This window comes from Trifolium pratense, linkage group LG3 (assembly GCF_020283565.1).
Source record: "Trifolium pratense cultivar HEN17-A07 linkage group LG3, ARS_RC_1.1, whole genome shotgun sequence".
In the NCBI taxonomy this organism is placed as follows: Eukaryota; Viridiplantae; Streptophyta; class Magnoliopsida; order Fabales; family Fabaceae; genus Trifolium; species Trifolium pratense.
In genome coordinates, this window is record NC_060061.1 from 17,500,748 (window position 1) to 17,527,252 (window position 26,505).

The 26,505-nt window shown below is 33.9% G+C and overlaps 6 protein-coding genes across 6 annotated transcripts; 3 read left to right on the forward strand and 3 right to left on the reverse strand.

Annotated features, from left to right (window-relative positions):
• Positions 1–927: 927 nt before the first annotated feature.
• Positions 928–1,539, forward strand: LOC123914686 (transcriptional corepressor LEUNIG_HOMOLOG-like). The gene is made up of 3 exons (XM_045965871.1): positions 928–999; positions 1,168–1,250; positions 1,333–1,539. The coding sequence occupies exons 1-3, from the start codon at positions 945–947 to the stop codon at positions 1,537–1,539; spliced, it is 345 nt and encodes a 114-aa protein (XP_045821827.1). The 5' UTR covers positions 928–944.
• A 1,935-nt stretch (positions 1,540–3,474) lies between these two features.
• On the forward strand, positions 3,475–5,686 carry LOC123914687 (transcriptional corepressor LEUNIG-like). The gene is made up of 10 exons (XM_045965872.1): positions 3,475–3,497; positions 3,590–3,690; positions 3,766–3,869; positions 3,976–4,051; positions 4,154–4,236; positions 4,322–4,471; positions 4,737–4,889; positions 4,995–5,111; positions 5,194–5,394; positions 5,540–5,686. Exons 1-10 carry the CDS (start codon positions 3,475–3,477, stop codon positions 5,684–5,686), a joined length of 1,155 nt encoding a protein of 384 aa, XP_045821828.1.
• A 265-nt stretch (positions 5,687–5,951) lies between these two features.
• On the reverse strand, positions 5,952–8,762 carry LOC123915788 (30S ribosomal protein S5, chloroplastic). The gene is made up of 2 exons (XM_045967028.1): positions 7,973–8,762; positions 5,952–6,468 (listed from the first exon to the last, which is right to left on the reverse strand). Exons 1-2 carry the CDS (start codon positions 8,626–8,628, stop codon positions 6,219–6,221), a joined length of 906 nt encoding a protein of 301 aa, XP_045822984.1. The 5' UTR covers positions 8,629–8,762; the 3' UTR covers positions 5,952–6,218.
• A 3,158-nt stretch (positions 8,763–11,920) lies between these two features.
• Positions 11,921–14,443, forward strand: LOC123916661 (40S ribosomal protein S6-like). The gene is made up of 6 exons (XM_045968182.1): positions 11,921–12,091; positions 12,186–12,250; positions 12,788–12,845; positions 12,931–13,039; positions 13,305–13,577; positions 13,990–14,443. The coding sequence occupies exons 1-6, from the start codon at positions 12,086–12,088 to the stop codon at positions 14,223–14,225; spliced, it is 747 nt and encodes a 248-aa protein (XP_045824138.1). The 5' UTR covers positions 11,921–12,085; the 3' UTR covers positions 14,226–14,443.
• A 4,048-nt stretch (positions 14,444–18,491) lies between these two features.
• Positions 18,492–18,872, reverse strand: LOC123914688 (uncharacterized protein C6G9.01c). Its single transcript, XM_045965873.1, has one exon. It carries the CDS (start codon positions 18,870–18,872, stop codon positions 18,492–18,494), a length of 381 nt encoding a protein of 126 aa, XP_045821829.1.
• A 5,445-nt stretch (positions 18,873–24,317) lies between these two features.
• LOC123916783 (dof zinc finger protein DOF1.4-like) lies at positions 24,318–26,505 on the reverse strand. The gene is made up of 2 exons (XM_045968315.1): positions 26,325–26,505; positions 24,318–26,108 (listed from the first exon to the last, which is right to left on the reverse strand). Exons 1-2 carry the CDS (start codon positions 26,379–26,381, stop codon positions 25,029–25,031), a joined length of 1,137 nt encoding a protein of 378 aa, XP_045824271.1. The 5' UTR covers positions 26,382–26,505; the 3' UTR covers positions 24,318–25,028.

A 26,505-nucleotide genomic window follows, 5' to 3' on the forward strand; every position in this document is an offset into this window, starting at 1 on the left:
GACCGGATATTTGGCGGTGAAAATCGAAAAAAAAAATGTAAGAATTATGATACAAAGAACTAAATGAGCATAGTGCATACTCAAACTGAAATAGGAACTCGTAAGAATTAAAATGGTCTGCACATATACCCGGTTCATGGGTCAACAGTTTGATTTATCAGTCCGGTCCATATAAACCCATAACATAACATAACACACAACTAGTCCATCAAAAGATTTTCTAATCTGCATGCTCACTATAAATTCTACATTAATTAGTTCACACTTCACACTTTCATCATCATCATCATCCATTAATCTTGTTCATCTAAGTTCAATTTCAATTATCTGTGAGTACAATGCTGCTTCTTCTTTCATGTTTCTTTTATTTTCTTTCTTAAACTCATGCTTCTTCTTATTCATGTTTATTGTGTGTAGTTTTCGAATCTTTCTTTATAATTACCTCAAGAAGAGAGGATTTTCAGACACTGCTGAAATTTTCAGAAATCAAGCTCAAATTCCTGGACAAATTCCTGGTATGTATGCATGCTTTTGAGAAATGAATCGTTTCTTGAAACTCAAGAAACGTCGTTGCAGAGACCGCTAAAATCTTTATATTTAGAACTAGCACTACTATTCGTGTGTCTTTCTTTCAGGGTTTTCAGGTTGATGCCCCTTGTATTATAATATGGATAATTAAGCTTGTGTGTGATTGTGAAGGGTTCATATGCTTCTGCATATTCTTTTCATTATCTTATTATTATATTTTCTTTCTTTATTCATTTCTGTGACTGATTGTTTTTCACATTTTATTTAACTGTGATATCAGAGTTCGATTATGCACCGGATGAAATCTTGCACGACTTCTGGATTTTAGTGCAACCAAGTCCTACATCAGTCATCCTTTTCGATACCTTCCAAGGAAATTTCTATTCTCTACATCAGACCCAATTGTTGGTGCTGTAATGGAAAACATCCCTCAAATAATTCAGGATGGATATTCTTTGCGACACCTTTGGAGTAAATTTCTATTCTCTACATCTTTGGCATCACAATTCTTCTGTCATTTCATATAATGTACATATTTGTTAGGATCTCGTGAATTACATATTGCAGCTGGTGACTTAGTTGATTTGATAATTAAGGAAACTTCGTTGATTCAATGTTTGTTTTAATATGTAACACAAGGTTTTCGAAGCGGTCAGACACTTTCGTCCTGCGATTTTTCATCAAGTGGAAACTTTGTAGCAAGCGGAGGACTTGGGAATAAGGTGAATAATCAATGCGATAAATTTTCCAATTTGAATAACGTGTGTGCGCATTGTACTTATTTTTATATTATGGTTTATATAGCCTTTCATTTGCAACATGAAAACTGGTAATGCTGCTACTACATTAGAGTCACATCTATTTGCCATCTTAGAAGTTAGATTTCAACCAGGATCAACTATATTTGCAACATCTTCTACTGATAAAACAGTAAAATTATGGGATGCAAACACTGTGAGTCTCTTTCTCTTCACATCCCTCTTCTGCATTAGTCATTCCTTTGTAACTTGAGGATTAATTCATTAAGTTTTGATGAATTATGTATAGCCCGAGAAAGCGTTGTTCAGTTTTGTTGGAGATAATAAGGTAACAACAATGGACTTCAGCCCATCAGGAGAAATTATTTGCTTTTTGACCCGTGGTGAACTTATAGCATGGGATCTCAATCGGCAAGTCTTGATGAACAGCATAAAGGTGAGTCTTACACTCGTCTTTTAGTAATCAAAATTGAATAACTGCTCACATTTCACATGAGTAAAATGACTTGTATACAAATGAATTTTAGGCTGGTGGAAGCCTAGTGAGATTTCAGCCAGGATCCGGGAAGTTTTTGGCAGTTGTTAAGAAAAATGTTATCACCATAATCGATTGGCGGGCATCACGTGTTTTTAGCAATCTTCAGGTGAGCTTTACATATCATATATAAGTTGTGTATCGTATCATGACATTAGTATTACTGCACCATGAGTCTGAATCTCATTCTCTATTAGGGACACGTCAAAAACATTAAATCGATATGTTGGGATATCACTGGAGAAATGATTGCCTCTACAAGCGAAGATGATGTACGTGTCTGGTCGGTTTTTTATGGTGGACAATGCATACATGAGTATCCGTCAGATGGGAGGAGGTTTCGGTCTGTCATATTCCATCCTCGATACCATAGCGTCTTAGTTATTGGTGGTTATCAGGTAACTCTTCCCTCCGCTTCCATTATGATCGGTGTGTCCCTTCTATATCTCCATTTAAGTAACTGTTAAGAGAGGTTAAACTTAGACTCGGTCATTTATTGCAGAGTTGTTGCATAAATAGAAAGTAAATAATCTGTGTACATTTATTGCAGTGCTTGGAATTGCGGATTCTTGAGAACGGGGGGCAAAGATATAGTTTGCATGCCTCTGAGCTATCAATTACTGGACTAGCAGCTACTACGACGCAAAGTGAATTCATTGCATCATGTAGCAATGATTCTGTGGTGAAGATATGGAAATGAAGTTATAGCTCTAGTTAATGTTCTGTTAAGGGCTTCTCATTGTGCTTTTCTATATTATAGGAGAATTTCAGTATTTTGATGAAGTAATGTTATGTTTGATCATACTTTCAGTGAACTTTTAGTAGGTTAAGATCCTTCTAAAAAAGGAAACAAAGTTTTATAAGATTGGTCCAAGTTGAACAACTTTTTGAAGAAATTGATATAATTTTAGACAACTTTCAATGAAACTGAATTGCTTTTTTCACTTTCTGTAGTTTTACCTATAAGAATGAACAATTTTACATAACCTCAGCTTGCACAATCAACTGAGCCACATCCATTAGATTTTTTTGCTTATTCATAATCACTTCTAAGAGAAAAAACTAAAGTAAAAATTATAAAGACAAAAACACATTAATAAAATGTTACAATTATTAAATGATAATAATTAGTTTACATTTAAATTTACCAATATAGGTCAGCCGAAGTCGACTCATATCCAACAAGAACGTCGGTTCAACTTACACAACCAATGTCAAGACCTCGAGGCTTGCCAACCTGGTCCGCTATCGGAGTCCAACCCACCTAAACTTTTTTATTACAAAAAAAAAAAAAGTTTAAATTTGATATATTAAATATATTAAATTATACTGGTAATAATTAATTTGGATTAAAAATTTTGAAAAAGAGAAAATTGAGACACGTTGAGAAAATTAGTTGCTTGGTACATGTATGTGGCAGGATGATATGAAATGAGACTTGAAGAGTGTAGTCAGTTAGTCAATAATCACAACAAACACACCATAAACTTCGTCCATCAAAAACAATAAATAACAACCAAAAAACACATTTTCTTCTTCTTTTGCATGAAACTGCATGCATTCTCTTAATTGCAAGAATTCACATATAACCAATTTCTTTCTTTCTTTCTTTTTCTGATTCATTCTCTTAATTGCAACCAATTTCTTGATACCATGAACCCTTCCAATGAAGAAATGTGAGTACAATGCTAGATACATGATGATATTCTTTCATTTGATCATTTCTCTTTGATTTTGTTTATTGAACTGTGTTTTAATTTCGGTATAGTTTTCAAATGTATCTGTATGATTACCTAAAGAAACGAGGATTGTTCAACGCGGCTGAAACGTTCAGAAGAGAAGCACAAGTTACTACAAAACCTCCCATTGGTATATTTCTTTATTCATTGTTATAATCTTGTTTTGTTTCAATTCTGTGGTTGATTATTATAACTGTGTTTTCAGAATTTTATGAATATCCACATGGATTCTTGCATGAATTTTGGCTTTTACTTCATGATGACATGTATAATCCTATGCTACAGAAAAAGCCACCACCCTCTAATCAGGTGATTATGCCTAAACAAAATGGTTACTGATATTCATTAATGGTTCTTGATTTTGATTCATCGTAGTGTCGTTTATGATTTATTTATTTATATAATCAAAATTCAGGCCCTAAATGTTGGTACTAGTAGGGACACTACCCATCAAATATATCAAGAAAGATATTCTATTAAGTTCCTTGCAAGTAAAATTCTATTCTCTACCTATTGTATTTGAGAGGACATTACTTAATGTTAAAAATCATGTTGATGGAACTAATTATGTTTATTTTAATTTCTAATACAAGATTTTCCAAGTGTCGACTTGCTTTCGTCCTGCGATTTTTCGTCAGATGGAAAGGTTTTGGCAAGTGGTGGATTTGGGAGGAAGGTGAAGTTTCAAATTCTATTACTTGTGGTTTTTTGCAAGATATCTGTATTAATGCTTATTATGGTTTATAATTAATCACATGCAGGCTTTAATTTGCTACCTGGATGCCCTTGATTATGTTAATACAACACAGTCACATTTAGCTCCCATATCAGAAGTTAGATTTCAACCAGATACAAATATATTTGCAACTTGTTCATCTGATAAAATAGTAAAATTATGGGATTCAAACATAGTGAGCATCTTTCTTTTCATTCCATATATACACTGTCAGTGTAAAACAGTTTTACACAGACATCCAATGAAAATCTATCAATTTGCCACATCACCACACTCTTGTATGGTTATTTTGAAACTACTTATATGACATGGAAGAATGGCAGTTTCTTATTGGATGTCGGTGTAAAACTATTTTACACTGATGACGATGTATATCCATTAAACTCATATTTTACCTTCTTATTGTAACATGAGCATTCATTATATTCATGATGATATAGCCTGGAACAGTGTTGTTTGATCTCGCTGGACATAATGGTGTGGTTAAGTCATTGGATTTTCATCCAATTGAAACACTTCTTTGCTCATCTGATAGCTTTGATGTTATTGAAGTATGGGATCTCATTAACTGTGTTAGGATGAAAAACTTTATGGTGAGTAATTATCATTCATATGGAGATTGATTGATTAATTAGCTTATTCTAAACTGCTTCATGAATAAGTTCACTAATAATGACTTAATAATGAATGAGTTTCAGGCAGGTGGACAGCAAATAAGATTTCAGCCTGTTTATGGGAAGTTTTTAGCAGTTGCTAATAGAAATGTTATCACCATACTTGATATTCAGACTTGGAAAGTTCAAAACCGTTTTCAAGTGAGGTTCACACATAAATTGATTGAAATGTGAGTTTGTGTATCATAGCATGCATCACTGACTGAATATTAATCTCTATAAGGGACACAACAAAGAAATATGTTCCATATGTTGGGACGCAAAGGGGCAAACGATTGCTTCTGTTACTGAAGATTGTGCACGTGTATGGTCGATTGCGTCGGCCGGACAATACCTATACGAGTATCAATCAAATGGGAAGAGGTTTCGATCCATCATATTCCATCCTAGATACCCTAATGTACTACTTATTGGTGGATATCAGGTAATTACACTGTACTGCTATGCTGATTTATGGATTGAAAATCTCCTGCTTTGATATCTGTTCCTTTGATTTCAGCTTGCATTTGTTGTCTTTGATTGTTATATGTAACAACTAACAAATAATGAAATTATTGCATAAATTGCAGAACATGGAATTGTGGATTCCTGAGACAGGGCAAGTATATCTTATTCCTGCACATACTAATGGAACAATTACTGGACTAGCAGCTTGTACACAAAATGAATTCATTGCATCATGTAGCAGTGACTGTACTGTGAAAATATGGAAATGAAGTTCCAGTTAATGTCTGTTTCTTTGTGTAAATTTTCTTCCCTGCTTTAGTTTTTAGGATTTGTTACAAAATCATTATGTAAATGCAATTTTTTTCTTGTAGCTACTCATATAGTGAATTTTTTTTTTTTCTGTAGACTGATACCACCATATACAGTAGACATGTAATCAAAAGAAATATTTGAATTTGTACTCATGTTTGTTAAGGGCACATAAAGCTTTTTCATATTTTTTACATATGATTTGTTTAGAAGGCACAAAGGCTATAAAAGCAGATCAAACATGTCCATGTATCATTATTCATTTTGAGAATTTAAAAGTACAAAAACAGGGAACATGTTCTAAGTTTTGTCAAAGCAAAATCATAAACTGGAGAATCATAAATACAGATGAAACAAGCAAATGAAGAATATAGAATTTTGAAGTGTTTACTTCCAGGAAACATTCAACAAAAGTTGGAACAATGTCTGAGGTACTAACACCAGTTCTACATCACAATGATTTGAAAATTACATTGGCTTCACAAATTTCATTTACTTCCATAACTCTTCCATAGGCAACCCACGCTCTTCGGCGACCTCACTGAACTGCTTCATTTTCAGCACTGCAACAACAGTTGCTCTGGCATTGTTGAGTGCATTGTCACTTCCTATTTGTTTCCCCAAAGCATTTTCAACACCTGCCAATTCAAGAACAATTCTCACAGCCCCACCTGCAATAACTCCGGTACCGGGAGAAGCAGGTCTAAGCATCACCTTTGCTGCTCCAAAATCTCCGTCAGCTCTGGAAAAACATTATACACACATAAAACAAGTAGCCGCCATCTAACATAAGCGCAATTGATAATTTTGCAACTCAAAATTCATATCTAACCAACATACTAGCATCTTAGAACAAGACGGATTCAATCAAAGTAATTGATATGCTTCTCCTCTGAAATAAGACTTCCATCTCTCACCGGGAATAAAATCGGCTGTTCAATTCCTATGAGTTAACGAAATCTAACAGGCTACAGCTTAATATAGTTTACATAGGTGATCATAGTATTAAGTTACTTAGAAAATCAACAGTAAGAGCTCTTTCGGATATGATGAACTTTCACGAATGGGCACCAAACTCGCATGCTCCAGTGACAACCTCAAACAGATGCTTAATATTCTGTTCCAGTTTCCCTGGGGGAGAGATGGGCCTTCATTCCACCAAGTGCTCAAGTGAAGGCCAGTAAAATCTTACGATGCTAGTAGCAATTACATATCCAGAGTTCAACCTATTTCATATTCATTTTGCATTTTTTAGAATGAAGTTGACAGCCAGTGACATGTCAAACATATAATTTCAGCATAGTGATTCAAATTCAACCATACAGCAGTTTCTGCAATATAGGCCACAACACCTATTTATATGTAGCCATCCAAAAATCCACCATATAAATAACGTGCTGTGGCCTATAGCGGAGACATGGCTGATATAATAGGTGATGCTGCATATGGTACCTAGCACAGAATCACCATGCCATAACAGCATGCTGGCAATTTGACAACACAATGAGACACATAACCTAATCATACAGGTTTGGCTTCCATCATGTTCAAGAAAAATTAGCTGAGTTTGGGGTACCACAATGTTGAAGTACACAAAGCAATCATGATAATTTAGAATCAAGCCTCAAGAATGAATCATATTGTGAAAAAAATTCCTAAATTTGAAACGAGGCACCCAATAATTCCTAAAAAATGAAGCACCAATACAAGGTGAATTATGTACAACTACAATTCAAGAGGTCACACACCAAGCGTCAGGGAACAATGTCAAGAACCCAAAAAAGGAAAATGAAAACTTGATATAAACAAAAACAAGCAAATGTAAGGCTCAAGCAAGTATCATGCCATTTGTACAAAGTACTCACCGACTTTACTGATGACTAATCTCTACAAAAGAATCAAACCAACCACCCATTTTGTTCATCAATAAGGTTAAAATTCAAAACATTATTACATCTAAGCCCAATTCTAATCAGATCAACCTAATGTTGGTCAATAAGTTTCCTATCTAAATGATAATTTCTTTTTTTTGTCAAGGTGGCTAGAATTTCACCCTTTTAAGGTGAATAAGTGAGTAATCCCGAATTCGAACTCAGAACCCTCTACATACTAGTACAATGTCCCTACCAGCTGAGTTATTATCACTCACGGCACGGGGATCAAATGACATTATAATTCTATAAAGTAAAGTGAGATTGAAAACATATAAAAGAAAAAGTGAGATTAATGTAGCAAAGTTATAGTACCTATGAGGAAAAGTCAAGTACTTAGTCATAGGAACAGTAACAATATTCCTTCTAGCATCAATAGCAGATTTCTGAACAGCAGAAATAACTTCCTTAGATTTACCAACACCAACACCAACTTGACCATTCTTATCACCAATAACAACAACAGCTCTAAACCTCATTTGTTTCCCACCTTTAACAACCTTAGTAACCCTTCTAACTTGAATAACTCTTTCTTCAAACCCATCTTTTATCTTACCTCTCTGTTTCTTCTTCGTACCCCCAATTCCCGTATCCTTACCCACCTTTGACTGCATCACGTTTACGTCATTTCCCAATACACTAACTCCACTGTAGGCTGGGCCGTAAAGTTCTTCGTAAGCGGCGGTGATTTTGTCTTCGTCTTCTTCTGGTTCGTCGAAGATGGAAGGTGGTTCGACGAAGTCTTCAGGGATTTCGGGTGGGTCGAATGGAAGGTCTTCTTCTTGTTGTTGTTGTTCTTCGAAGAAGGTGGATTTGGCGGTGAAGGAATGGGAGAGTGGGGTTGTTTTAGTGAGGAGTGGGAAAGTGAGTTTGTTGGTAGTGGGGAGAAGAGAGAAACAAGAAGAGGAAGATGAAGAACGGAAAGAGAGAGAAGAGAGGGAATTGAGAGCTGAAGAAGGTGAAGCAGCCATTGATGATGGGTGAGTCAGCGTGGATGTTGAGCGGTTGTTGATGACATGAAATGAATAGATAACTGAATGCAGAAAGAGATGCAAAAACTAGCAGAGATAAGGTTTTTTCCGTTTTAGATAGGCTGTTATCATTTTATTTATTTTAATTATGATAAAAAATTATTTATATTTTTTGACGGATAAAAAATTATTTATATTAAAAATTGAATTCGGATTTTTTAAGCAATTCGTTTAAAAAGGAAACCCTTTTTTTTACTAAAAGAGGAACTTATTAATCATTTCTTGGTTATACTAGGTTGCTCTGTACGGGTACGTTATCGATACCCTTTTCAAGTATCGATATTTAGTAAAGAAAATCTTGTCTGGATGTAAAAAAAATTTTGTGTCCATAAATCTACGTTGTCTAGGTAAGGATAACGTGCGGGTACGTCTGTATAATATATATATTTTTAATATTATTATGTAAATAAAATTATATTGTTAAAATAAATAATTAAAATAAAAAAATCATACTTAAAATAATCCAAATTGTTCAAATGACAACAAAACATCAAAATGAAAAAATAATTTGTTCAAAAAGAGGGGTATTTAGTTAAGTTTATTAAGAGAAAAACTAACAACTTCAAGAATATTAGCTTCATTTAATATTTCTTTTTCTTTACAAATCTTTACGGGATCGATACTTTTTATTACCACAATAGAACCGTGCACTTGCGAGAATATCAATTACACAAAATGTTTCCTTGGGAAATAATGAGCAATTAATGCTTACCTCATTTCAGGAAATATAAGTGCATGACTAGGGGGACATGTGTCAATAAAGAAAACTGAAATGTCACGTCGAATCAAAGAAACATTACAAATTTGACAAGTTGTGAGAGTGCCCCTCGTGACAAATCTTGACAAATTCGAAACTCAAGCTCTCAAAATTATCAAGGTGTGTCACATTTGTAGAGTGTCCCTGCCAACACACTATCGGACTTTCTCCCTTCGACCCTTCTCATTATGCCACCAGACTCAAAGAAGAACAAATGAGGTCTCACTAGGATGGGTCACCGAAACATAATGATTACACAAACTAACAAAGATGGGGCCACCTAATCCAAACAACACGTGAAATCACCTATGCGAGACTACAAAAAGGATTATATCAAGCCTTTAGCTAGAAAAGATGGGGCAGCCTAATCTAAACAACACGTGAAATCACCTATGCGAGACTACAAAAGGATTGTATCAAGCCATTATTTGGCTTTGGCAGCTAAAGGCTTGGGTGGCAATTATTCTGGACTAGACCAAAGTCTAATATCGCTCTAGATTGGGTCCCCAAAGTCAATAGTTTCCCAACTGACCATCTCATGGACATGCCATAGAGACACACATGAACAAGTTCACGAGACCGCTCTAATGAATTTAGGGTTTCACATAATCTAACAACACTTGTCTAAAGGGACATTTGTTGCACAAAAGATTCTAGTCACTTGAAAGTTGAAACCCTCGTCCAATTCATATAAAGCCTTACTCAATACTTGTCATTCACAATGCTTAGTTAGTTGATTGTGTAGAAAATTTTCATCTACAAAATATCATCTAAGTGTAAGAGCTTAATTTTATAACCTAGACAATGTTGAAATATGACATGTGGTAGTTATAAAATTTTAATTTATCTATACTTGAAGTATACACTAAAATAGATTATAAGGGTGCGTTTGATTTGCCAAAAAACAGGGGACTGGACAGGACAACTTTTGTTGTACTTTGTTTGATTTGAAATTGGTTATGGGACTGGACAAATTAGGTAGCAAGAGACAGGACAAAAACAAGATTTTTTGTCCCTCACTAAACCACGGGACAACTTTTTGTCCACAGTACAACTATAAAAAATACGAAAATACTCATTTTATTTTCGAATATAAAAATATTGTCATCCTATATCTTTTCGGTACATGTTTGTCCTGTCCTGTATTATCTTGTTCTGTCATGTACTGTTCTGTCCAGTCCTTATTGTTTTACGAATCAAACGTACTATAAGAATACTGAACATTTTACATAAATGATAATATTTTAAAACCATTAAACATTTAAGTTTTAAATATTGATTTTTTTTATTAACTAAAATAACACTAATGACGATTTACAACAGTTTCTAAAGAAATTTCAATTATATACCTTCTTCAAGTTACAAAATAAAACTATTAGTGTTACCACTATTTTATTTTATTTTTACAAAATGTATTCCCGTTACATTAATCACCTCAAATATAAACTTTTTACAATGTAACATAATGTAATTTATTTGATATGTTATAAAGACCCATCAATTTTTTTTTCTTTTCAAAATTACATATAAAAAAAGGTGGCGTCTAAGGTGATGACTCTATCAAGTCTCTTACCGGTGTATCACTCAAATCCACCGTTAGATTTAAAAAGTATATATGATCTAATAATTCGTTACCACACCGGATTCAATTTCTTTTTCTCTCCCTCGACAGTTCTCACTTTCTCTCTCAATCCCCTGCCATTTTTTCTTCAAATTTGAATCCTCCAAACACAATAGAGGTTACAACTACATGGATTATTCATTTCTAAGCCCAACCAACACAAACTGTCTCTTTGGATGATTTTTGTCATGATATTTGTGTCAGTAGATATTTATCAGATTTGAGTAACAATAACATAAACAAAAACTATTCAGTATATATTTAGTTTAAGAAAAACATCAAAATTGGCTAGATCGTAAAATTTAAACCTTTAATCTGAATATTTTATGTCCTTCAAGGAATTAAGCTTTGAAAATAGAATTGCAATTATGTGTAGCCGTGGAGAGAGAAAGTGTGAACTGCGGAGGGAGAGAGAAAGAAATTGAATCCGGTGTGGTGCAAATTATTAGATTATATAGACTTTTCAAATCTAACGGTGGATTTGAGTGGTACACCGGTGAGGGACTTGATAGAGCCCTCACCTTAGACGCCACCTTTTTTTATATGTAATTTAAAAAAAAATAAAAAAATTGATGGGTCTCTATAACATATCAAATGATTTTCAATTTTTTTTAAATTTTTTTTATAGATGATCTATACGATATAAACTTTCAATTAAACGGTTAATTTTATGAAATTCGTATTCTTTATAATGTTATCATTCACTTGTGCACAGTAAAAGACTTTCTCCACTTGTGTTGTGCATGTTAGACTTGCCCGTATTTCATAGATTATTTTTTTTGTTTTGAGTAAATTTTTATTTTTATGGAAACAATTCGGATCTTTACTACCCTCACACTCGTAATTTTGAAAAAGCCCACAGGTTTCGGGTCGGGTTTGTCCAGCCCAACAATGAAACAAAAATGAAGAAGGAGTGTATAAAAGCTCAGAGTGTGTAAAACCCTACCTCTTCTTTTGTTTCCGAAGCCGCACACGAAGAACAAGGTTAAGCCGCGGCTGAATCAGACCAAGATTGCAACATGAAGGTTTTGTTTCCAAACATCACAGTTACTTCAATTCTTCAATTTCCATTTTGTTTTTCAGATTGAATCATTTTCTTCTTCGTTTTGTTTTATTCAGTTTAACGTTGCGAATCCAACCACTGGATGCCAGAAGAAGCTTGAAATCGATGATGACACCAAGCTGTAATAATCTATTTACTTTCTTTTGATTTTTTCATTTTAATTATATTTGTTTAGGAGAATAAATTGTTACTATTAAGTTACCTTGTTAGTTTAATTATTATGTTTGTTCTGTATTTCTTTTAAATTTTGTATGCAATTGTTTCTTATAATATTAGTTTGTTGTAAATTGAATTGTTAACTCACTGTGATTGTAGTGTGAATCTGGCTGGTATTTGTTCCCATGTGTTTATGTTTATTGATTGATATTGATAAGCATGGTGAAATGAAAATGTTGACATCATTGTAGTGCTATTGATAGTTTCATTCGAGTCCGAGCTTGCTCCGACACAGAGATTAGTGAGACCTATTAGTGGAGTCTACCTATTAAAATGAGTCCCACTAAGAGAATGCCCATGTCTATTCCGCTCGTATATATGGACAGTAAATAGAGAAACCCGAACTTGTTTCTTTTGTATCTTAGGTTTTGGCGGAGTTATCCATGTCACTTGTTTCTCATTGATGATTGTGTTATTTATTATTTGTTTGTATTTATTGTAGTCGTGCTTTTTGGGACAAGAGGATCTCACAGGAAGTCCTTGGTGATGCTTTGGGCGAGGTATGACATTTAGCATAAAATCTGCAGTGTCCGCTTCCATATTTTGAGGGGCATTATAAGTGATCTATGTTTTTGCTACCTACAGGAATTTAAGGGCTATGTTTTCAAAATCACTGGTGGATGTGACAAGCAAGGTTTCCCAATGAAGCAGGGAGTGTTGACACCTGGTCGTGTTCGCCTCTTGCTCCATAGAGGTAGCATTTCTTCCAGAGCTTCAATCTATTTATTATTTACATTCTGGCATATAATTGGTGTTGTCTTTGCATAGGCAAGGGTACAACTGCCATTTGTTGCCTTGAAATTTTTGCCTACGGAGTATTAATATGTTTTTGTAGCCACCTGTAATTTTGTGCAATGACTTTTTGATCCCATTGAAGTTCATTTGCTCCTGGATTTAGGGTTAATAGGAAAGCTTGTTTTCCACTTGGTTAATTCTTAATGCATTATGCACTTGTGCAGGAACTCCTTGTTTCCGTGGACACGGAAGGCGTAACGGAGAGCGTAGAAGGAAGTCTGTTCGTGGATGCATTGTCAGCCCCGACCTCTCTGTTTTGAACTTGGTAATTGTGAAGAAAGGTGACAATGATTTGCCAGGACTTACTGATGTTGAGAAGCCAAGGATGAGAGGTCCAAAGAGAGCATCCAAAATCCGAAAGCTCTTCAACTTGTCAAAGGAGGATGATGTGCGAAAATATGTTAACACCTACCGTCGCACCTTTACCACCAAGGCTGGTGAGTTACATTTCCAATACATTTTATCAATTTCTTTATTAATCCCGACATTAAGAGGAGTATGAAAAACGGAAAAAAACATGTTTATTATTTGTCCAAAATATCCTTTGCTTCAAAGCCAACTGTCACATTGTTCAATCTTGTTCTAGTGGACACTTGTTGTAGTTTTCTTTAATTGGAAGTAAAGAAAACTAGAGGAGCATAACTTTGACTAGTGGTAGTGATGCTTTAAATTTATTCGTCAGAGATATTTTTCTGTCATTAGACAATACAATCTCATCCAAACCCATTCGAATATAAGTGTTGTTCTGCTCATAACTTGTGATGTCCCCTTCAGCAACATCCAGTTAAATTGGACCAATATAGACATTTGTTATGAATTGTAGACTTAGTGGTGAATGTTTAATTGCAGGGAAAAAGGTTAGCAAAGCTCCAAAGATTCAACGTCTGGTCACTCCTTTGACACTCCAAAGGAAGCGTGCAAGAATTGCAGACAAGAAGAAGAGAATTGCTAAGGCAAAATCTGAGGCAGCAGAATATCAGAAACTCCTTGCATCCAGATTGAAGGAGCAGAGGGAACGCCGAAGTGAGAGCTTGGCAAAGAAGAGGTCTAGACTATCCACTGCTACAAAGCCAGTCACAGCTTAGGCAGCTTACAACTAGAGATATGGTTAAATTTGAACTTTACCAGTTTTCAGTAGTCTTTTTTCCATGAGGGTGGTAATGATGAATATTTATGATTTTCCTATTTAAATACATTTATGAGTTTATTGCCTTATTTTTAAATGTTGTGTTTCAAATTTCTATTGAATTCAAGGATTTTTGCCTATGAAATTTTATCTATTTGATCTGTTTTCAACTTCAAAGCTGCACATTACATTTCTATTTTACGTAGTTATTAACTTAAACAAGTCTTTTATGTGCTTGTACGGAGAAAAGTACCTTGTAGGCCAATGCAGAATGGGTGTAGATTGAACCCTCTATATTTAACACTCACCTTGTAGTACGTTGTATCCTTAACACTCACCTTAATTTCCCCTCTATATAGATGCAAAAGCCAATTCTGTAACACAGAAGTTAAAGTTTTGGTTCCTCTAATCAATCTTTTAATGAAATAGAATAAGAGAAATGCCCACCTCATCCCCCTTGAAAGCTGCAAATCTCTAGATACTATATTTGTTCGAACAATGCACATACAGAAAGCAAGCAATCAGCCTGTAGATGAGAATATGGAATGGTAATGCTTATTTTGATGCTTACCTTGTTAAGGCGGAAAATTGAACCCTGAATGATTACTGAAATTTCTATATCATTAAAATATTTTCTCATTAATAGATCTTCTTTAATAATGTGCTTGACAATTTTGTTATATCTACTACTACTACTACTACTACTACTACTACTAGAGTTTCATAGAAGAATGATTGTCTATTTTTTCAACGTATTGGTGACTATTGAAGTATATCTTTAAGATACAACTTTTGAATAAAAGTGATTTCATGCAAATAAGCAAAAATATAAGTGTGTTGTTTAATAGTTGTATGATTTTTTTCATTATTGTAGTAAAATGTGTACAACTTTCATAAATATGACGTCATATGGGAATTACTTAACATGGTAATACTAGTAGGGCTAGTGCTACGGTGGACCACCTTCAGAAGTGGTTCACCGTGGACAAGTGATCTACCGAATATGAATTTTATAAAATTCACTGTTGGATTGAAAGTTTATATCGTATAGATTATTCATAAATTTTTTAAAATTTTTTGAAAATCATTTGATATGTTATTGAGACTCATCAAGATTTATGTTATTTAATAAAACGTTAATCTTGACGTGTCTCAATAACATATCAAATGATTTTCAATTTTTCTAAATTTTTCTATGGATGATCTATATGATCTAAACTTTCAATCCAACTGTGGATTTTGTAAAATTCGTATTCGTTATAATATTATTCGTGGCCGGTCCATCATGGACCACTTGATGAAGTGGTCCATATTAGCTACTAGTAGTGTATGAAACTCAATGAATTTTTTTCAAAAAATGACCATGGTGAGGTGATGCTTTAAGTGTGATAGAGTTGAATATCTTATTGATCATGCATGAAAATAATGTTTTTCCTTGATTATATTGGCTTATGGCATAACACTTATCCTGAAAGGAATGAAAGAACTCTGTCTCTGAATTATAAATTAGAGGTGCTAGGTTGAAAAAATTGATGTAACAAATACATGCGGATCCATTTAAACACAAAATTTGGAGCTTTATTGTGGATTCTCGTACAACACTACTAAAATTTGGAGCTTTATTGTGGATTCTCGTACAACACTAAGACACTACTATATATTGGTAAAAATACTTGTATCTATGGCATACATGAACATATCTATGATTCAGCCGGTTCAGTAAATGATAAAAACTTGTGATCCGATATTTCCAAATTCCAATCGAATTAGTTTCATTTTGTAATTATCAACAAGCCAAACGTTGCTCATGTTTAATCCAAACAGGACTTATTTTTAATTGTGTTTTCCAAGTCAAAAACAAGTTGATCACTTAACCAATGTATATATCTTCTTAGCCAACAAACATAAAGATGTCCTCCACCAGAATACGATATTAAAAATTAACATTTCCTCCATAGCAGTGCCACTACCTCCATCACAGACAGATTCAGCATGCATAGTCAACATTAATATCAGCAAAATAGGTAGGGTATACTCTACCAGCTGCAACTTGGTGAAATTGGTTTAGAATCGTTCCCTGGAGTATCCCACATTAGTTGTTGGCTGAACTGCAAACTTGAACTCTATTTCAAAGATATGCAATAAAGGAAGGTGGTGGGAAATAGGAACAAACATGCTCATTGCGACCTATTTGTCTCCACCAGATGCTGGATGAAGCATAGACAACAAAGCACAAAGGTTAAGAGGTGGTTTGGTGACCTTAAACATATTGTAAGCTTCTTTGCAGCTTTTACTAGTCATTTGAATCCCGAAACAATGATGGGTTAAAAATGAAGATTGAGTTAGTTTAAAACCCTTAAAAAGATTGCTAGATATGCAAACTACATCTTTGGTGGATGAAACTACCATATTAGTATATCATAAATAGAATAATAAGCAGGAAGCAATCAAATTTTCACTTTCAGAGAATGATAGTACAATGAGTAAGACCACCCTTGCCCAACCTGAGTATAATGATATTAAGATGCAGGAGTAATTTGAAGTTAAAGCTTTTTTTTTGAAGAAACTAAAATGAGATATATTAACAAACAGCCTGCTCAGCACAAGTTGTGCCAAAGTAGACAAAAAGTTTACAACATGTCATAGAAAGAAAAGCCAACCAACAACACAACAGATCATACAAGGCCCAGACATAATAAAGGACTAGACCCCCATCTATGGTAATTTGAGACTAAAGTAAAACTCGTCGTCTTCAACCACCGATAAGAAAAAAGCTTGATCTTGTCCAACATCTGATGCAAAGTACTAGATGAGCCGCTAAACACTCTATGGTTTCTCTCTGTCCACACTACCCAAACACTAGCCAACCAAATAAGCTGCAAAAAAGACCTTCGCGCTCTAGATCCACCAGCTGAAGAAGTAAACTGAACAAAGTGATCCCGAATAGACGTAGAAACTATCGGAGAGATGTCAATCCAAGTGCAAACAAGAGTCCAAAGGGAGCCAAATATGCTACATGAGATGAATAAGTGATGTGTCGATTCGGCCTCCCCACATCCAGATACACAAAAGTGAGCTGCAGGAGATAAGATGCCTATGTTTTGGAATCTTTTAATGTTGTTTGACTCACCAAAGCAATTCTCGGGCAAGGGTGATCTTATCCGTCCTATCCAGACTGACTAATGCTGATATTCCCTCGACAATCTCTGAGATAACAATTTGATTTTTCCTCTTTATCACCCTCTCTACCTAATATATCTAGATTCATCCACCAATGATGCAGTTTGCTGTCTTTTTTAGGATTTCAAACTGGCTCCACTTTCCTCACTGCCTTCTTTCAACCCCAACACATCCTTTGGCATTGCAAGAAATTCTAGCTTCTCTAGTAATTCTAAAATCATAGATTCAAACGGACTAGTAAAATCTGAAAGGAAAAAAAAAAAAAACCACCACCACATTTAAGAATGCCAAGCAACCTCTTCACACTGGCTTTGGTATTGCTTTGTCTTTGCTTCAACCAACACCAAGTTCATTTCTTGTCTCTGCAATCTACATTAAAGATTTTATTTTACAGATAACATCATAATGTGGCAAAAGGCTTGATTTACAAGAATTCTAAAGTTGGCGCACCCAGATGAGGTGAAAATGGCCTTTCCTCTGAATTGATAAAATCAAATCACTCATGGGTAGTTCCTTCCAATAAAGCTAATCAAAGTACATAATATAATTCATTGACATTAAATGTTTCTTCTAACACAAACATTAAAATTAAATATCAAGGTTTCAAAGGATAAAAGATATTCATGATGAAACAAATCATTATCATTATGTATATTAAGATAATAAAAAAAGGGAGAATAACTTCTACATACTTGGTTCGATTGAACATGATAAAATGAAATAGAAGAAACACAAACTATAACATGATTCAAACACCTCAAAACATTTCCTTCATTCTCTAATAAATCACTCAAACCTTCTGGCAGATACACCATATACGAATAATTCCGTTTCAAGGAGATGAAACCTAGAAGGGCGGAAGCGAAATTGTTACAAAATTGAAAGTACTCAAATCATATCTAGATCTAAAGAATTCAAGGTCAGTACAGGACAACTCAAGCTATAATTGACCAAACTATAAATGTAACAAAGCATGTAATACAATCACAACAATTTTGTTCATTGGAACAAGGAAATGAGTGCACAAATCATTATCCAGCTTCCATCAAAAGCAACAAGAGCAATCAAATGGACAGAGTGGGGTATTTCCAGCATCCCCTTTACTAATACCTAACTCCTCTTCGGTATAGATGGCAAGCCCATCATCTGTTTTCCTTTTCGGTCGAGAAGACCGTTCTACATACTCACTCTCATCTAGCCTTCTGGGTTTTTTCTTGTCATTCTTCTTCTTAGTTTTATCCGTACTTTTAGTTGCTTCATTGCTTTTCCCATTCTTTTTCACATCAGGCTTCTTTCTCTTTTTTGTAGCGAAAATTTCGTCAATTTCATTAACTGCTTTTTTTGGTGCAGAAGAAGGCTTTTGCTCTTCTACAACAGTTTTCTCTTGCAACTTATTTGGAGTTTTCGTAGATTTCTTGTTCGTCATTGGTGTGAAAAAAAAGCTGCATTTCATGTTACATAATTTTGAGAACTATGAACTAATAATAATCAAACATAGAAAATCCAAGTATTATACTTACGCTTATTTAGCCACATTTTGCATCTAATCTAAAAACTAAACATTAATTGCATCAGAATTTGATTAAAAAAACTGATGGATTTGATTACTAAACCCTAAAACCCTAAAAACAAAAACTAATGCTTATTACGTGACACTAAATAACTATTTGTCAATTGCACCGCTTTAGCTCGCGGAATAGCGGTGTGGAGTAGAGCTCTGCAGTCTCTTCTGCGACGCTATTATCTTTTCAGGTGTGGCTATCGCCGCCGCAAATCGGGTAAAATTGCATCTCGCTATATGAGAACGGAAAGGAAAATTGAAATTAAAAGGAGAAAAAATGGGAAACCTGGAGGAATCTTCCGCTGTTTCTGGCGGACGATGACAAATTCCGGCGGCGTTTTCCGGCGGCCGGTTGAGTTGAATGAAGTTGTTTCTGATAGAGTCCAAAGGAAAAGCAACACTGCTCTGTTTTTGTCTTTTTTTTTTTTTTTTTTTTAATGGAGCTGCTGCTGAATTTTGTTATCTTGTTGATGATATGGGCCTCTTCGAAGGAAGTTGATTTGGGCTTGAAATTAGAATCTCATCTATTTGTTTTCTATCCCAAAATAGTATAATTTGGTTGTAATTGTTTCTTTTTAAACCAAAGATATCCTCTGCGCACAATTACAGAGACTAATCCTCTTGTTCGTTTCCCAACAAATGTTTTTTCATACGCACCGGCCGGGAATCGAACTCAAGACCAAATAGTTAAGGGACTCAAGTATATACCACTTGTACCACACTATATATTATCAATAATAGGATGAAAATAAATATAATTTTTTTATCAAATTAAATATCACATTATTTTTTTGGCTTAAATGCACTTTTGATCCCCCTATTTTCAAAAAAATGAAGTTTTGGTCCCCCTATTTTAAAAACCAACTTTTTAGTCCCCCAATTTTAATTTTTTTTGAGTTTTGATCCCCCATTCCATTTTAAGGCTAATTTTGTTGATGTGGCATTGTCACTAATGCATATCAGCGTCCACGTGGACAAATTTAATATCCATGTCATTATTTGTTTTTAATTCAATAAAATTTATTTTATAAAATAATTTAATTAAACCTAAGAAAGTTCATTAAAATAAAAGATCCAAAAATTCACAACCTCTAATTTATTAAACCTAAGAAAAAACAAACAATCACAACATGGACATGATCCTCTTTGATTCATATCAAACAATTGCATATTGAAAGCAAGTTTTGTGTTTCAAGAACCTTCAACTTTCATCATCATCCAACTTTATATAAAACCAATCTAGAATTAAACTTCAAACTTAAAACAATTTTTGGGTTTTCATTCAAACTCATCCAAAGTCATAGATAGTTTAAAGAGTATGAGTAATTTTTATTGAAACACAAAATCATCTCTAATTTCTTTTCGTTTTTAAAAATCTAAAAATTGTTGAGTTTGAACGGAAACCATAGGATTAGTGAAATCCATAAGGAAGGATTCTCTCCGACGGTGAATAAAATTCTAGTAGTTGAAAGTTTGATAATTAGGGTTTCAAATTTCATATTTTATAAGATTTAACAATTATTATTTCAGTTGAATATATAATTCTAACAATTAAAATATTTTATAAATAAAGTTTTATTGAATTTAAAAATATATAATAATGACATGGATATTAAATTTGTCCACATGAATGTTGTCACGTCATTAGTTACAAGGCCACATCAACAAAATTAACCCCAAAATAGGATGGGGGATCAAAACAAAAAAAAATGAAAATAGGGGGACTAAAAAGTTGGTTTTTCAAATAGGGGTACCAAAACTTCATTTTTTTAAAAATAGGGGGAACAAAAATGCATTTAAGCCTATTTTTTTTAACAGCAAATATATTATTATTAATACATCTTTGCTATTTGTTACCATGGCTGTATTACTGTATATAAGAAAGGCAAAGGCAAGAATTGCACTTAAAAAGAAAAAGACAAAAGAACAACCACATCAATTTGGTATGTGGCAGAAAACACGAGAAGGTTGGAATTCATATAGTGGTCGTGATGTATTTCTTGCATTTCGTTAGATTGTAATTCGTACTAACAAGTCTTTCTGTTATTAATAATCTGTCTCTGTATAAAATAGATAGAGGTCGGGAAATATATCTTGGTTGATGGATAATGTGAAATATTTAAATCTCTCACAATTTTTTTTTAAGAAATAATCATGTGAGCTAGCTACCTGATCATAACAACAATATTTAATTTGTTCAATTACGGTTGCTAATTAAACAAGAGTATGGTAACTCACCCTCCCACCCCCTCATCTTATTGTTGGGTCTTGAGGGGGTCCGAGGATCATCACATCGGGCCTTGGACAACTTCACAAGTTTGTTGGATACCACACTTTAATCCAAAACCTTAAGGTGTTAGGTTTATGAGTCCTCTCACTTATAAGCCATTCAACATTTGTTTTATCCGATGTGGGACTCAACTCACACTTGAAATACCAACATCTCCCCCTCAAGTGTGAGTACATCCATTACTTTATTGGTATGCTCCCCCTCGAACGAAAGCTTTTTTCATCCACTTGTATCGCTGTTGTGCGCGCGCCATAAACGGGACACGCCGCCTGAACACCCTGTCAGGAAGACTTTCGACACAAGGAGCCGGATCAACAACAATCGGCTCTGATACCACTGATACCACTGTTGGGTCTTGAGGGGATCCGAGGGATCATCACATCGGGCCTTGAACAACTTCACAAGTGAGTTGAACACCACACTTTATCCAAAACCTTAAGGTGTTAGGTTTATGGGTCCTCTAACTTATAAATCATTCAACATTCACTATTTTATCCGATGTGAGACTCAACTCACACTTGAAATACCAACACTTATTCGTTATGTGTGTTGTAATAAAGGGAATTTGGATGTCATTATCCTCAATGTGCAATTATTAGAGAATTCATGTAAAAATCATAGACTATATCTCTCTATCATTAGTAAAGGAAATGTATGTGGCGAATATTTTAGTAAAGATGAGAGTTAATAAATTCGATAATTTATTGTGTTCTATGAGTCTCTTCCTAACTTTAACTTTGTTGGATGTTTACTCACTCCTTGATATCTAGATGTTCTTAACTTATAAATTTTTAAAAATAAAATAAATAGCCTCTTCCTAACTTATCTTTGACTTTGTTAAAGTTGATGCTCTTGATCTTGATGTGTCATTCCTAAATAATCTTTTTTTTAATCTCATGCAAATGAAAAAGAGTTGAAAGTTGGGTGGTCGTATTTGAAGAAAGGCAAACATTCAAGATAAATTAGCCATGTCATTGTTCCAGGGACGGATATGGAGGGGCAGGCAGGAGTCAGGCCCTCCTCCCCTTTGTTTATATAAGATAAAGAAAAAAAACTCATTTTTTTTACCCACATATTTTTTGGAGGCGATTACTCAGTCACTGTTAAACGAATGAAGATGAGAACTTCGTAGATATAAGATAATAACATAAAAAAAAAAAGTTACATGAATAGTATACCAAAAATAATCTCTATAAATAAATAAATTTATTTTTATTATTTTACCCCGGTGTGATAAGGTTTCACAATTCGTCCTCGATTGGTGCATTAAAAAGAAGAATGCTTGGAGCACTTTAGCATTAAAAAGAAGAATGTGAGGAGACATGAACTATAAACAGTAGTAATTCTTAGATGAAATGTGTATAACATGTCAATTATTTTTTCTTTTGAATACGAGGAAATTGATAGTTAATCTAATTTCTTGTGTGAAATGCATGCATGTAGTGCCTAGTTTAAAGCTTCAAAAGGATAAACTCCACACCTCATGGAAGTGGAGAGAAAAAAGATGAAAGAAGAGAAATTAAATCATAGATGAAGTGGAGAGAAAAATAAATAGTAAATACACAATGCAGGACCATATAACTTAGTTCATTACATTATTAATATTCTAAAATGATCAATAAATTTGCAAAAAATTAATAAGCTTGCTCTCTGTCCAGATCTATTATCAATTAAATTTAATTTTAGTATATAATGAGGGTAGTTGCCCTATGTTGACATGATACCGATCAAATTCATCCACATGTATCTAAGTCAAATATAAGTAATTTTTTACCACAAAGTAATTTTGATTACTTTTATTTTCATTTAATTATATATTAGGTTACTAATTTTCATTAATTATATTTTAGGTTCCTAATCTATTTTTGTAGCCGCTTCACTTTACGATCAAATTTCATTTTACGCTTCAGCCACCAAATTTTACGAGTATGCTTCAGCCACCAAATTTTGACTACTTCTTTCTCCATTCTTACGAGTACAATCATCAGCTAGCAAATTGTTTGTCGCCGTCGCCGCTTCACTTGTGATCATTCCTTCAACAAGATCGTTGTTTCTCTTAAATACGCTAAAAAACATTAGGAAAAAATACACTAAAAAACATAACATCTAAGAAATTGAAAATCACTAGATTTAGAATCTTGAAGAAATCTGGTAGATCTGTGACAGAGGCTGTGGTAAAGATTGACATCAGATAACACAAAAGTGGAGGAGCCGGAGAATCCTACCATGACGGTTGTGGAGGCTGCGACGGAGATTGAAAGCTTTAAGAAGAAGAAAGTTGTTTGAGACGAAACTCATAAATAATTTGAAGAAGAAGCAAACAAAACTTACAAGCAATTAAGACCTAAATGTAAATTCATAGAATATAATACCTAAAATATAATTAATTTAAAAATTAAAGTAGTCAAAATTATTTTGTGGTTAAGAAATAACTACATGTTTGACCAAAAAATTGACTACAATTGGCTGAATTTAATTGGTGTCATGTCAGCATAAGACAACTAGGCAACTATGCTCAATTTATGTGAGGGTTAATTAAAAAAAAAAACATATAATTTTCATAAGCATCAAGAGAGAGACAAAGAAAGAAGCAAGCATGATTAATATTTTGCAATTTCATAAATCATTTTGAAATTAATTTGGAGAAAAATAATTAGATTAATCCAATCCCACAAATTTCAATGACAAAGTTGGATATTTAAGAGAGTGAAACAATAGATATAAGAGGAATAATGGGAAAAAAAACATATGTGTTGATGAAATCATGAAACTTCTTCTCACCTAGCTCTATGATTCTAGGCACCTGAAAATTGAATACAAATGAAATGTTCCCTGCCACTAAAAGACAACACACAAGTTTGAGTGTTGCAGCTTAAATTCCTATTGTGTGTAACAGTTTTGAGCCAGACTACCATAGCCCACATACAGTTTCTCACCATTTTTAGGACCTATTTGCTTGGAAGTACTATTCTTTAACATGACTTTGTCTAAAGTAGATAACAATAGCAGTAAAATTTGCATGAACTAAAAATTTCTTAATAGATGAAAATACCACACACCAAAGTACAATGAATCACCCAAATCAAAATAAATAATATTAATTAATCACCCCCCTCTTCTATACCATAACCATGATTATACCCTCAATAATCCACATAACCTAACCCTTTCCAAATGTTAAGAAAGTTAACAACATTAGTTCCTTCATGAAATGAAAAGGAACTAATTAATGACAATACATTAGAAAATTAAGGAAAAATAAAGGATATGTCATTGCATATACACATTACAAAATTAATGAAAATTAAGACCAACTTACTCAATCAATCAACTATGGAAGTACTAGCACCAAATGAAGGACCTCCATCTCTTGATCTCTACATCTGCAGTATTGCTGATGCGGTAGTCTTCGCAACCAGAGAGTTACACACCTGATGAGAGAAGAGGATCCGAGGTTCATCTCAGCCCAAATTTTTTCAACCTTGAAATATAAAACTAACAAGGTTGATGATGAGTAATATATTTGTAGCTGACATGATCTCTCCGATCCTAAACTCTCTCATCTTTAACTATCTTCTTTCTTCAATGTAAGTAAACCAAACCCAATTGACCCCAAATGAAAAAAACAAAGAAAAAAGCAGCATTTTTCAGCAATAAACAGAAGCCTAATATAGAACTAAAGAAAAAACCCTTAAAGAGATAGATAGTTTTGAAAATGATGCTTCATTTTTCTAGATCAGAGAAGTAACTGAATTAGAACCAATATTATTAGGTTGATCAGTACTCCAAACACTACCCAAACCTGTTGTGGCTATGTTGTTGTTGTTGTTGTTACTATTATTCCAATAACCTGAATCAGATAAACCCATATTCTCCATCTGGTTTTGAAAAGCAACACCATTAGTACCATTCATGTTATTGCTGTTCCACTGATCCAACCTAGTCAGTCCTTCTTTTGAAGCCATCAACTCAACCTCATCACTTCTACTATTTCCTTCCATTTTCATATCATGATGATGAAAAAGATCACCTTTCATGCTGCCGTCGTTGCCGCCACCGCCAACAGTACTCATGAATTTCTGTTGCAGTAGTGTAGAGCTAAGTAGAGAACTCATAACTGGAGTAGTAGAACCCATAGAAGAACCAAAGATGGAACTGTAATTGTTATTATTTGAAGTAGTACTAAACCCATTTCTATAATCATCATGGTGATTAAGATTAGCTAAACCAGATGAAAAGCCTAATCCAAGACCATTTTGTTGAAGATGATCATAACCAGAACCAGAACTTGAAACTCGTGTCGAATTAAACCTTGTTGCAAAAGGAAAATTCATAACATCATGACAAGAGTTGTTACCATAAAGCAGAGTATTAATATGGTTTGAAGTAGAATTAGCAACATCAAAACTATGATGTTGTTGTTGAGAAGAAGGGTTTGAAGAATTAGCAGTAACACTAGTAGGATTTGAAGAAGAAGGAGAATCAATGTTATTGTTTGAAGAAGAATGATTTGGTCTCTTAACACGTTTGTTTTTTCTGCAACCACCACCAACAGGAACATTTCTAAGAGTTCCACCTCTTGTCCAATATCTTTTACAAGCTTTGCAAAAGTGTCTTGGTTGTGATAAACTATAGTTATTGTAGTAACAGAATTTTGTATTTGATGAATCACAACGTGGACACCTTAAAGCTTGTTGTTGTTGTTGAACAAGTTCTTGTCCTGGTTTTTCCATAACCCTATTACCACCACCACTTGAAGAAGCCATTGAAATTGAAACCTTATTATTATGATGATCATCTATCTCAATACTCTACAATGAAAAAGATAAGAGAAAAAAAAAATAAAGTTTAGATATTTTTAATGAGAAAAAAAGAAGAAGAAAGAGAAAGTGTTTTTAAGGTGGTGCATGTTTTAGTCAGTGGTTATATTCTGTTCCAAGAGGAAAACAACAAAATTTGGGTGGTCATGTATTTTTGTCTAATAATTGAGAAAGAGAAAGAAAGAGATAGAGAGAGATGAAAGAAACCTGTGTCAATTTGTTGGAAGTGATTACCGTTTTCTCATGAACACAGTTACCAAACATTTTGGTTTGTATGAGTTTGTTGAAATGAGGAGTAATCAGACAAATTGAGCAGTTGGTGCCTTGAGTTTCGCTTGATGGGTTTTAGAATTGAAGAGAGTGAAGGGACTAGCTAGCTAGATAGCAT